Source organism: Corythoichthys intestinalis, chromosome 21, assembly GCF_030265065.1.
Source record: "Corythoichthys intestinalis isolate RoL2023-P3 chromosome 21, ASM3026506v1, whole genome shotgun sequence".
NCBI lineage: Eukaryota > Metazoa > Chordata > Actinopteri > Syngnathiformes > Syngnathidae > Corythoichthys > Corythoichthys intestinalis.
In genome coordinates, this window is record NC_080415.1 from 10,125,134 (window position 1) to 10,138,711 (window position 13,578).

At 38.0% G+C, this 13,578-nt stretch overlaps 1 protein-coding gene across 5 annotated transcripts in view; it reads right to left on the reverse strand.

The window, feature by feature from the left end:
• Positions 1–13,578, reverse strand: part of grid2ipb (glutamate receptor, ionotropic, delta 2 (Grid2) interacting protein, b) — a 101,747-nt gene that overhangs the window by 56,834 nt on the left and 31,335 nt on the right. For 4 of the 5 annotated variants that reach the window (XM_057825998.1, XM_057825997.1, XM_057825995.1 and 1 more), the window contains 2 exons: positions 4,822–5,103; positions 666–751 (listed from right to left, as the gene is read on the reverse strand). In XM_057825998.1, coding sequence (XP_057681981.1) covers positions 666–751; positions 4,822–5,103 — 368 coding nt within the window. Of the gene's footprint in view, positions 1–665; positions 752–4,821; positions 5,676–13,578 lie in introns of those variants that run through there. The other variant, XM_057826000.1, reaches the window with a different exon arrangement.

Here is a 13,578-nt window from a genome sequence, read left to right on the forward strand (position 1 = left end):
TTACGTGCATTATGAAATAAACATGCTCTTTCGTGTCACAGGCACTTTAAGGTGCACCAGCACAAAATGTAGGCACACCTACAAAGCGCACGTTTTAAGGAAGACTGCGTTTCCCAAGAGGACCAGCGCTGCGATTCCCAAGAGGACCAATGCACACCAGCAAAGTGTCGTAAAATCATCAATCAATCAAAAGTAATCTATCGGTCACCTGCAGATGGATCAAACAACATTTCTATTTCCAGCAACTGTTTGAAGGATGAATAGTAATAAGGTAATGAATACAGTTGTGGCTAAACAATAGCATATGACGGTTCGGTTCGGTTTGGTTCGCGGTTTTTGTGTGTGTGGCAGGGTTCCTGCCATCCTCCTCAAAGTTAATTACTGCCAGTGAAAGTGATACTGACCCCCTCAAGATATAAAAGAGGTGTCATTCAACTAGTTGTTGGTCAACATAATATCACAAATGTTATGAAAATATTTTATAAAGGTTGAAAAGTTACCTAGTGTTACTTTAACATTTAATCTGTGATTCAAAACCACTTCCTCCTATATCAATCATTAGCAAAGACTGCACCTTAATCCAAGGAGGTGGTAACTCTGATGCTAACCCCACGCACACACACGCTCAACTTAGAAGGGAATTGGATTTTAAGATAGAATCACACCTGCAATGACTGAATCGATGCAGACTGGCGCGTGACCTCGCAGTGTGAAGCCAAAGGTTTTCTTGCCTCTGTAGACACGGATGAGCCTGAAAAAGCGGAGGAGAAAGTGTGTTGTGATTTGAGGATGCAGGATCAATTCAGGATTTTTAGTACGTATTGTTTCATGACATATTATTGTGTTTGCACCAGTGAAGAAAAACCCAACGGAATAAATATAGATATACGGTAGGTACATGGTCCATCAGGAACAGGCAGGTTGCCATGGAGACGGCTCAAGACCAGCTCCTTTCATATGTAAACAGGAGTAAAAGACAAAAAAAATGCTGTTCTGTATAGGTTAGCAGTTGTTACATAAGCAAATGCAGATGGGTGGGTGGTGTACAACGAGGGTCCACCAGGAGGGTGTTGGGAGTAACAGAGGGCCACTGAAAGCTTAGCGCTCAAGCAGCTCAAGGCTGTTTTGATTCCCAAAAGTCATCATATGCAAGGCGCACTCAAATCATCAAACTCCCCAAGTATTATGTAACATAACTCCAGGGGAGACAGTCGCTTTGTTAAACCCTTCAAAAGTACATTTGACACTTTATATAGCAGCTCTACATTGGATGAATGTTTGATTTGACAGTCAAAAGTGACACATCAATATGGCTTTCGTCCGAGGTGATGTAATCTGTATTTTTAGGAGTGTCATCAACCCATGGCTCCGGAGCTGCATGTGGCTTTTTAAACCCTCGGATGTGGCTCTGTCTTATATTGAATAAACATTTGATTAAAATTTAACAGTTTAACTTTCCCTTTGTTGGCAGATCAAGTCAAGCTCACTGTTTTGTGTTGTTTAGGAGAACACTCAAGCAGGTTCACCAACTACGCATGTACGCAAGTTGTAAAGCAATAAAACTGCAACAAAAATGAATGAAATGAAGGAAAAAACATTTTTATAATGGGTCGGAATTATTTTTTGAGCACCTTAGACGGTCATTTGCTTCGCATATAATTATATATATATATATATATATATATTAGGGCTGTCAAACGATTAAAATTTTTAATCAAGTTAATTACAGCTTAAAAATTAATTAATCGTAATTAATCGCAATTAATCGCAATTCAAACTATCTATAAAATATGCCCTATTTTTCTGTAAATTATATACAGTACTGTGCAAAAGTTTTAGGCAGGTGTCCTGCCTAAAACTTTTGCACAGTACTGTATATATTCTGTAAAATAAATTGTTGGAATGGAAAGATAAGACACAAGATGGATATATACATTCAACATACGGTACATAAGGACTGTAGTGGGCATTTCACTCTACTGTCATTTAAATCTGTCTATGCTGTCCTCACTCCGAAGCGTCTACTTTTTCCAAAGCTAGACAGCTAGTGAACGACGCCTTAATAATCAGACTTCTTCCTTTTTCATCTGATTTATTAATAAAATGGCCTCAAACCATTGTCCTCTTTAGACTGTCGTAAAACTACAAAAAAAAAGTACACAAGCATTGCATTAGCAACAACGTTAGCTTAGCACGCTATACAGGTTCACTAAACATAAACAAAAAGCGTCTCATACAAAAAATATAACATTTCGCTTACTAACATAATATGTACATTCTTTACAACAACCATACTTACAGACAAATCTTGTCCAAGGATCATATAAGCACAACATTACAACGTAGGCGTCAGCCCGAGACGTCGTGCAGCCATATTGAACTGGCAAGAAAACAATCAACCATGTCACAAAGCGACCACAAGAGTTCACTGTTAGACAGCACAAAAAGCCTTGCTGTAAAACTCACCAAAAGGCAGAATAATGTCTGAGCGGGACATGTGCGTTAATTGCGTCAAATATTTTAACGTGATTAATTTAAAAAATTAATTACCGCCCGTTAACGCGATAATTTTGACAGCCCTAATATATATATATATATATATATATAATGTATATATGTGTGTGTGTGTGTGTGCATGTGTGTGGCGAAAAACACAGACAAGACTGAAAAAGCAGTTTGTATTTTAAGCCAAAAGAACTGTTGTACTTGATAGAACAACATGACTAGCATAGCAGATTCATGGCACATTAAGCCAATTATATTTATTATTCAAAATGTCTGTCGTTTTTAGTTTAGAATCATTATTTGACTTTTAAAAAATTATTCATTCACATATTTATACTTTTATGTCACAATGAAAAAAATGGCGTCTGTAAAAAAGTCACGGATATCTACCTCATAACTATCGCTTAATTGTATTTTTTTTGTTACTATTGCATTTTCTCTGATACGTTAGATGATAAATAATCGATCCAAACAAAAAAAAAGAAAAAAGAAAAAAAAACATTCAAAAAGGGTAAATATATGAAAAAGAAAATCTCGACCACTCCTTGATGTCTGTGATTTCTGCATCGCGACCTTTTTTATATTACCATGTTTCACCCATAAAATCCCCCCAAAATCCATCTGTGGCCATTCACAGCTGTGTCTTGACACTCAATGATACATGCTACATGGAGTTTGTGGATCGAAACAAGGTAAGTACGCGATAATATCTCCTTAAAGTCATGGCGTCTGTAATTCTGCTCTCGCGTGCTCTCACCTCCAGATAGGGTTTTGCTATTTAAAAAACATTTATTTATTTATTTTTTTAAAATGCCCTCCTGTTCAAAATTTTTCTTCCCCCAGAAAATTTTGAAAGTTGGCTAAATTGGGGGTCTCAAGTCACCTGAGTGTTTTCTGCCATATATATATGTATTAGAGAAAAAAACATTAAAAAGATTTTTTTTCTTTGATTATAAATATTTTTTTTGATTGAAGCAACTTTTTGTGGGATTGAATGATTGAGACACAAATGTCCTAATCACAATATGGCCCAAACACAAAAAGGATTGCTTCAATCAAAGAAAACTTTTTCAATGAAAAATTAAGTGTTCAAATGCAAATTTTTCAATCTCAAATATTTTTTCGCATTCAAAAACTATTTTCTATGATTGAAAATTTTCTTGTGATTGTTCTTTTTGAAAATCTTTATTTATTTATTTTTTTTGAAGCAACTTATTTTTTGATTGAGTAATAAGGACAAAAATGTCCTAGCCAAAATGTGGCCCAAACACAAATCAACATTACTTCAATCAAAAAGTTGCTTCAATAAAAAAAATAAAAATAAAAATGATTCAAAGAAAAATAGCTTTTACATGCATTTTTTTTTTTTTTTTTTTTTTTTTTCGGTTGAAAATATATATTTTGATTGAAGCAACTTTTTATTTATTTATTTTTTTTTAATTATTGAAGCAACTTTTTTTTTTGATTGAATAATAAAGACACAAATCTACCTCCATATGGCTCCACCCAGGGGATACAATTTTGACTGGGGTAACTACATTGGCACGACACCGGCAGGCGTACCATACTTAATGGATGACGATTTTGGCGAAAGTATTGCCTAAGCAGGCCGATTTAGAATTGCCCTCAACAATGATGGGAAACAAAAAACGCTCATTGTCAACTTATTATAAATATTCTTATAAGTTAATTTTTTCACGGTACACAAGAAAGCCCGCCCGTCTCATCAGACCATAGGACATGGTTCCAGTAATCCATGTGCTTTATGTTTGTGGCTTTTGCCCCTAATGTAACTAACCAACAAAAAAGACAGTATAAATTACAAAAAATCGTATCATTTTGTCTAATCGTTACTGATACATTACAGTAAAATATGAAGATGCTTACAGGCCTGCCTAAAACAATATTTCTAGGATCAATGCTTCATGCATCCTGGAGAAGGTGCTCCTCAAATGACACAGTCAAGGAGAGGAATACATTCAAGCGTAAGAAAACATGGCCAAAAATATGTACACACTGTAATATTCGTCTGCACAGTCGTGCGATTTTTGCATTGAAATCCATCTACTTCACAGCAGTTTGCGTGATGCCATCCTAGCGTAATAGTTACAATCAAGTCATGCTAAAAAAAAAGTAATGGTTCACATATTAGCATGTAGAGAACAATAGATATTTTTCCTTTTCATTTGACGGTTGTATTGTGATACCTTAATAGTAAAGTAGGGATCTCAAATCCCCCAAAAATTGCAATGCAGCAAGACTTCAAACTTCAAATGATATGATTAAAAATGGTAGTTAAAGAATCTTAATACTCACCTCTGATTAGGTCCAATGGGGGGATGTGTTGGTACTCCAGAGACTGACTTCCTGTGACCTCTGTCTCTTTCCATATCGCCCCTTCCTCCTGGTTCCCCACCATCTCGGGGTACCGAACTGGCCCGTTTGCTCCCATGGTGACGGTCCGAGTGGTCTTCGCTCCGGCTGCGACGGATTCTGCCCTGTGGCTCGCTTATGCTCTTGCTGCGGCACAGCCTGTTGATCACGTTTTGGGAGACGGACTCATCAAAGCGTTGCCGGTGCTTCTTGGGAATGAAGATTCTGGCCAACATGGCAGCATGTGAAGAAAATGGGAAGGTAATATTAGTCCATAAGGTTCTCTTCAGGGAGTGAATCAAGTTAAGGATATAAATACTACAAGTCCAACTTCGCAATTAGATAACAAATGTCCACCAGTGCTGATCCTTATACATCCTATATAATCTTAAATGCTTTCCAGTTCAAAGACAGGTTGTGAAGTTGTCATTCCATAAAAGAAGGCAAGAGTTGTAGTGATTTCAAAGAAGAGTGCTAGCAGGAGTCTGACTGCATCAGTGTGAGGAAGCAGAGCTTGAATAGAGCTAGAGAAAAGGTGTGGGAGTGAATAAGCATGGGATTCCTTCTCAGCTGCCTCCCTGTTTGTTATTCACTCTCTCTCTCCATCTACAGCATCTCCCACACTTCCGTTGATTCGTCACCTTGGCATAAATGCAAAGCAGGAAGCCACCTGTTGTCATCTTTTTGACCCAAGACCTCAGCACATTTTGCCAGTTTTGACAAAACTGTTAAGTGCCATTGAATTTGTGTATTTTTTCACGAAGTTATTGACCATTTTAAAAAGCTCTCTGGTAGATTCTATTCATCTCGTGTAATTCACAGGAACACCAGACACAATTGAGATTCTAGCTGTTGACATCATCACTTTCACACAAACAATGTCCCATTGATGACGCATCTTTATGTGAATCATTACAAATATCATAACAGAGGAAGCATGGAAGGTTATTTTCATCCAACACCAACCTGTCAAATTTCTATGAGAATGAGAATAAAAAATGTTTTTCCTTTTTTTTTTTTTTTACATGTGCCCACTTCAGATTTACTACATACAGTGGGGAGAACAAGTATTTGATACACTGCCAATGGGTTTTCCCATGATAATGATGATAATAACACACTTTAAAGTGCCTATGACAGCAAAAAGCATGTTTATTTCATATTTCACGTGGTATTTTATGAATGAATGAAATGGACCGCTCCATGTGTGTGAAAGCGATCGATTTATTTTAGGGCTGTCAAAATTATCGCGTTAACGGGCGATAATTAATTTTTTAAATTAATCACGTTAAAATATTTGACGCAATTAACGCACATGCCCCGCTCAGACAGATTTAAATGACAGTACAGCGAAATGCCTACTTGTTAATTGTGTTTTATGGAGTTTTGCCGCCCTGGCACTTGGGTGCGACTGATTTTATAGGCTTCAGCACCCATGAGCATTGTGTAACTAATTATTGACAACAACAATGGTGGGCTACTAGTTTATTTGTTGATTGAAAATATAACAAATTTTATTACAACGAAAACATTAAGAGGGGTTTTAATATAAAATTTCTAGAATTTGTGCTAACATTTATCTTTTAAGAACTACAAGCCTTTTTATCCATGGATCGCTTTAACAGAATGTTAATAATGTTAATGCCATCTTGTTGATTTATTGTTACAATAAACAAATACTGTCCTAATGTACCGTATGTTGAATGTATATATCCATCTTGTGTCTTATCTTTCCATTCCAACAATAATTTACAGAAATATATGGCATATTTTATAGATGTTTGAATTGCGATTAATTGCGATTAATTACGATTAATTCATTTTTAAGCTGTAATTAACTCCATTAAAAATTTTAATCGTTTGACAGCCCTAATTTATTTATTCACTTTTTTTTAATACCGCGCCATGAAAATGAGTAATTTCCTGGATTGAGGAAGAACGCGAATGTGACGTCAGCGGACTAACCAGAAGGACTGCGGATTCAGCAGATTTTGCGGATTAATTAGATTACCGTATTTTTCGGACTATAAATCACTGTTTTTTTTCCCATAATTGGCCGGTGGTGCGACTTATACTCAGGAGCGACTTATGTGTGAAATTATTAACACATTATGATGTCATTTCACATGTTATTTTGGTGTTTTGGAGTGACACTGATGGCTTGGTAAACTTGCTAGCATGTTCTTTATGCTAAAGTTATCTGAATAAATCTTAATCGCTATGGCCACGCTCGCATTCTGCCTTTGTCAATGTGTGTTCAATTGTATTATTAACTTTTTTATATTGAAATGCATGCTTTTAGTTTGTGGCGCTTTCACGCACAAGTGGGGGCGCACTCGCACTTGTTTACGCGAAGAAGAGCGCTCACACGCCAGAAGAAGACTGACAGCTACGCAGCGTCTGAGCGAGTGGGCAAGAGAGAGAGAAAGAAACACGCCTGCGAACCTACGTTCATTGTTTATGCTTGTAAAATATCTCTACAGAGGCAACGCCTGTGTGTATCATCTTTTCTGTTGATGTTGTGTGTTTTCCACCCGTGATCGGACACTTAGAGCCAGTTGTGTGGTTGTTTGAACGATGTGCTAATGCTAGTGAACGCATGCTAACCGTTTGTGTCATTACTGTAATAGCAGCTAATTATCATTTATTTACGTTGATGCGAACCTGTTTGGTATCGAGGACGAAATTGATTTGTATTGTTTCTATTTTGAGTTCCACTCTTCAAATGATGGTGTCATAACGACGGCCAAAATAAAGTTAGTATAGCTGCTGTATAGCCAGGACAGAGCCGTAGGGTTCTGGTGAGGACAGTATATTCGCATTTCGTGGTTCATGCATCATGTAACATTATCATACTGTACACTTATTCAGCATGTTGTTCTCCATTGTAGTTTTTTTTTTTTATTTTTATGAAATTGCCTTTTAAGATGACATATCTGTTCTATGTGTTGGATTTTATCAAGTAAATTTCCCCAGAAAATGTGAGTTATACTCCGGTGCGACTTATAAAAAGTTTTTTTTTTTTTTCCCCTCTTCGTTGGGCATTTTATGGCTGGTGCGACTTATACTCGGGTGCAACCTATGGTCCGAAAAATACGGTATTTTTCACATCACGCCAGCACAATGTTTGTTGCTGCACCATGGAGAGTTTTTTGGGTATCAAAAATTTCCGGTTAACCACGGAGAATGGCCAAAACAAGTCCAACAGCTGTAGGACCGTTGGACCAACGAGGAAATGAGTAAACTGCGTGTTTTATATTATGTCAAATACTGGGATCATGGCACACGTTTTAATAAGGAGGTGGCTTGCATTTTGTGGGTGAGAATGCTCCCTGTTTACGGAGAAGGCCACTCGGCCGACAACCGGCGGCTTGTTGCACACCACGGTCGCAGGCCGATGCGCATCTGTGCTCAGGGAGGCCCCAGCTCTCGTCTCCGGTTCTCGATTGTGTCCAGAATTCCACCCCCTCGGTCTATTTAATGTGCCCGCTATTAGACCTCTACCCTCGGCTTGGGCTAGGGCAGCCACGCGCTCCTCCGACATTGGCCGGTTTGTTCGGCGTTTATTGTCCAGCTGCGTCCCTGGTAACGAGCACTCCTGCCGGGGCCGCAGTAGGGGAACGACGAGCCGAAACTTGCTTGCTGCCGGGGGCTGGCCGATCGGTGAAGGCTGTCACTCTCGTCGCCGTGTGTGATAAATTGGGGTAGTTTTGTGGGATTTTTTTTTTGTTTTCGAAAGGTGAAAAAGATTGGAATCAGCCATGGTGTGCGACAAGCCACCAGTCGTTGGCCGAGGGAGGCGGCCACTCCCGCCTTCTTGATGAACATGGAGCATTGTCACCCACAAAATGCAAGCCACCTCCTTATTAAAATGTGTACAATGATCCCAGTATTTGACATAATATGAAACACGTAGCTTACTCACTTCCTCGTCCATCCAACGGTCGCTCCATTGTCATACTTGTTTTGGCCATTCTTCACAGTGAACAGGATCTTTTTGAAATCCAGAAAGGCTCACACAACTCTCTCTGGTGTAGCAACAAAAGCCTGCAGCAGATTGGGCTGGTGTGACACGAACATAAATGAATTAATCCGCAAAATCAGCTGGATCCGCATTCCTTCTGCATACAGTATGGCAGTACAGTATGGCCATATAGTCAAGATGATGTCACCCGTTAACATCACATCCGCCTTCTTCCTCAATGCGACACCGTGGCCGGAAGTCTCTCATTTTCGTAGCGTGGAATTTAAAAAATTAAATAAATATATCGACCGCTTCTGCACACATCCAAGTGGTTTATTTCTTTCAGGAGCATAAAATACAGGGTGTAATATGAAATAAACATGCGTTTTTGTGTCACAGGCACTTCAAACATAGGCTTGTTTCAATAATACAACAACAATTTAAGAAGTTTTTTACATATGACTTTTCTCCAAGAAGGTATACAGATTCTGCACATTTATAGGTTATTAAAAAAATACTCACAGACATATATTTCCGAGGCAGAAACGTAGCAGAAAGCACTCATGAGTGTCAGTGCGACCGATAGAGACCGCACTGTGTAAGTGAATGAGTTTGTGAGCTAAACTGTGTCACAAAATAGATGCAGTGAATTATTCTGACCGACAGGTGGCAACAATGCACTGCAAATGGTCAATTGGTTTCCCACACAGGTGCATATAGCCAGCACAATAGTATCAATCGTTTGTTCTTCATTTGTGCATCCGAGTGGCCGACTTTCCATCTTCCTTGAATGCAGCATTCGGATACAGAAAGGCTGCGAGTGACGTCATCACTCTAAATTATTATATCTCAATATCTATGAAACGATAGCAGCACAAGCTAAATTTTTTACAACACAAATGAGCACAAACCTAGCACAAACGAACGTAGATGGGGCTGCATGACGTCACCACTACAAATTAAAAGCATAACATCTGCAAATATTTTTACAGCACAAACGATTGGCACTATTTTTAGCCATTTTTAATCAAAATGGGGGGCTGGTTGAACTCAGACTGTCCTATAAAAGAATTGTAAATATCTCAAAAACGATAGCTGCACAAACGAAACTTTTTACTGCACAAATAAGCACAAACGTGGCACAAATAATTGACATATTTTTTATATAAATTCACCTCTGATGAGGGGCTACGTTCACGGAGGTAAACTACACTGGTTACACTACACTGGTTGATATTTTTACCGCGACATGCAGGATAATCTGCATATTGCCTTGTTGACCAAAACAACCCTGAACAAAGGTGGCAGCGACACTTTGATTTTTGCATACCCAAAGTTAATAATGGGTCCATTCTGACCCCAACACAAGACGAGGATAACCCGTTCATTTATCCCTCTTGTCAAAATGGATTGGACGTCTGGTGCCGTCAATGGCATTGAAACAAATAATGACTTCTTACTTCGGGCTGTAATATTGTGTATTTTGATTCATTTGATTTAATTATATTCATTAACACTGTATTCATATAAACGTATTCATAATTACAAAAATAATTTAAAAATACAATTATGATTAACAATTAGAAATAATAATAATTAAGCAGCACGAAAGATGAATTAAAAAAGTAATAATAATTGCTAATATATACTTCTTTTTTTTCAATATATAATTTTTTTAAATTGAAAAAAAAAATATATATATAGAGAGAGAGAGAGAGAGAGAGAGAGAGAGAGAGAGAGAGAGAGAGAGAGAGAGAGAGAGAGAGAGAGAGAGAGAGAGAGAGAGAGAGAGAGAGAGAGAGAGAGAGAGAGAGAGAGAGAGAGAGAGAGAGAGAGAGAGAGAGAGAGAGAGAGAGAGAGAGAGAGAGAGAGAGAGAGACTTCAATTATATAGTTAATTTAAATTGTCTTCCCATGTTGTAAGGATAGAATTAACCCTACCATTATTAAGTGAATTACATTACTTTCAATATGTTCAGACTTACATTGAACCCTCTTCACTTGCTGAATGTGCTAGTCCGTTTTTCCCCTCCTCAAACACAAGTTTGATTGGCTGATGACTTGACATTTACACACGTTCACAGTATGTGTTCTGTCAAATTTTTCACCCTAATACCATTTTGCTCCCGAAGCTTTCGTGGTGGTGAATAAGCTCTCTTTTACATTCAGTTGGACTCTCAAAGTTATCCAAAGGTGCTAAACAAACAAGAGATTATTAGATCAATTACACTATTTTTTTTTGCATGCAAGTAGCTCTACCGATTTCACCAATGAGACATCGCAAAAATAATCACATGACTCTATTATAACAATCAGACGCAAGCTGGCCGTTCTAGCTTCATGCCAGCCTGCTCAATCATGTGGCGTCTTTAGCACCGTAAAATATGAAGTATTTGATATTGTGCGCTGCTCTCAACATGACTCGAAAGTGCGGATTTCAACCTCTCTCCCAGTTTTTATTTGGCACTGATTGACCAAGGAAAACCGGATATATGCTCATTTTAATTTCTAAATAGTAATCATGAAGGAACTCTTCACTATTCAAACTAGGAATTATTTTCCCCACCAGAGGGCGTCAATGCTCTTTGGACGAATAATGCTTCATTTCTGGAATAATGTTCTTTGGACAGATGAATCTTTAAAATTGAATTATTTGGACACCTGAACAGAGGACTTTTTTGGCGTAAACCCAATACAGCATTCCAGGAAAAGAACCTCATACCAACTGTGAAGCATGGAGGTGGAAGTGTCATGGTTTGGGAATGCTTTGCTGCAGCAGGACCTGGCTAGCTCACCATCATAGAATCTACCATGAATTAAATCAGATATTAGCTGGTGCTTGAGGAACATCTGTGAAAAAATTAAAACTGAAGCGAAGCTGGACCCCACCAAGGACTGGCTGAAAAAAAAAAAAAAAAAAAAAAAGGAGAATCCTGAAATGGCCAAGTAAAAGCCCAGATCTTAATCCCATTGGGATGCTGTACGGTGACTTGTAACGGGCTGTGCATGCAAGAAACCCTTTAAACATCTCAGAGCTGAAAGCATTCTGCATTAAGGAGTGGGGCAAACTTTCTTTGGACCGATGTCAAAGACTGGTAGATGGCAACAAAAAGCGTCTCACTGAAGTTATTTCCGCTAAGGGGGTAACACAAGCTATTACGTGGTAGGGTGTCCTAACTTTTTCCTCAGTTAGAATATGCATTTTTGTTGATATATTTGGTTTAATGAGTAAAACAATGTTAATTTTTGTTGTTTACCTGCAATTAAATCACTTTCGTTTCCCGAGATAAAGAAAAACAGATCAGACATTGATATGTGAACATTTCTTCATTAAGAACTGAATATCTCATGGGGTGCAATGTTCCCTCTAAGCTGCGCGCGTGCGCAGTCGCGCACTGCTTGCACAAACTCAGCGCACGAGAAAATCTACGCAGCGCACAAAATAAAATTTAAAAAAATATTGTAGCGTCAATAGGACTACTGTTTGTCAGCGCCGCAGTGATGTGTCAGTGCGACACTCCGATCGGTGCTTTCAATACGGCAACGCAACGCTCCTATTGGTGCGTTCGATTTGGCAATGCGACTTTCCCATTGGTGGAGAAAAGTAGCCTGACTCCTGTGCTGGTTTACTGAAGCAACATTCTGTTGCCAATCTATGCAAGTGCTACAGTATTAATTTGTATCTCATTTTAGAACTGATATAATCTAGTTAATTAGACAAACAAAATTGTCTAGCCAATAATATGATACAGTTAACTTCACTTGTGCTACGCGGCCGATCGTAGCATTGACAGTGTTGTGCATGCATTACCATTTAAAAGTTTGGGGTCGCTTAGACCGTATTATGTACCATAGTGTACATAATGAAAAATCCCATAGGAAAGACAGCAGTTCAAAAGTTTGGGGTCGCTTAGTTCGAATAAACCACCTACTATTGCCTGGGATAAAAGAAAAGTTTTGACGAGCTTACCTAACTTGTTTCAATCCAACTCCATGTAGCATGTATCCCTGAGTGTTAGCTGTGAATGGCCACAGCTGGATTTTTGGGGGATTTTATGTGTGAAACATGTTGATACAACAACGGTCATGATGCAGAAATCACTGACATCAAGGAGTGGTCGAGATTTTGTCATATATTTACCCTTTTAAACATTTTTTTTTTCAATTTTTCTTTGTTTGGATCATTTATCATCTAACATATTGGAGAAAATGCTTCAATAACAAAATAAAAATACTACTAAGCGATATTTATGAGGTAGATATCTGTGACTTTTTTATAGACGCCATTTTTTGCATCGTGACGTCATTTGTTTACAAATTTAAAATAAGCGAGTGAATAATTTTTTAAAGTCTTTTTTTTCTAAACGAAATATTAGACATAAATTAATTATTCTAAGCTAAAAATAATAGACATTTTGAATAATAAATATAATTAATTACCTTCGTTTTATGGCTGTGTTGAAACAAAAGCGGTTGTGCGACGTCCGTAAACGGGCGTTTCCAGGGTAAAACGGACAAATTAAAAATAGTTTGGGGGCTTAATGCGCCATGAATTTGCTATGGCAGCATATGGACATATTGTTCTGTCAAACACAACAGTTGTTTGGGCTTAAAATACAGCAGTTTCTTTTAAAGAGGAGTGCAAGAGCAGGAACTGCTTTTTCAGTCTTGTCTGTGTTTTCCGCCATATATAGGCCTATACTATGTCTTAAAATGGTCAAAAAAAGACTTTGTATT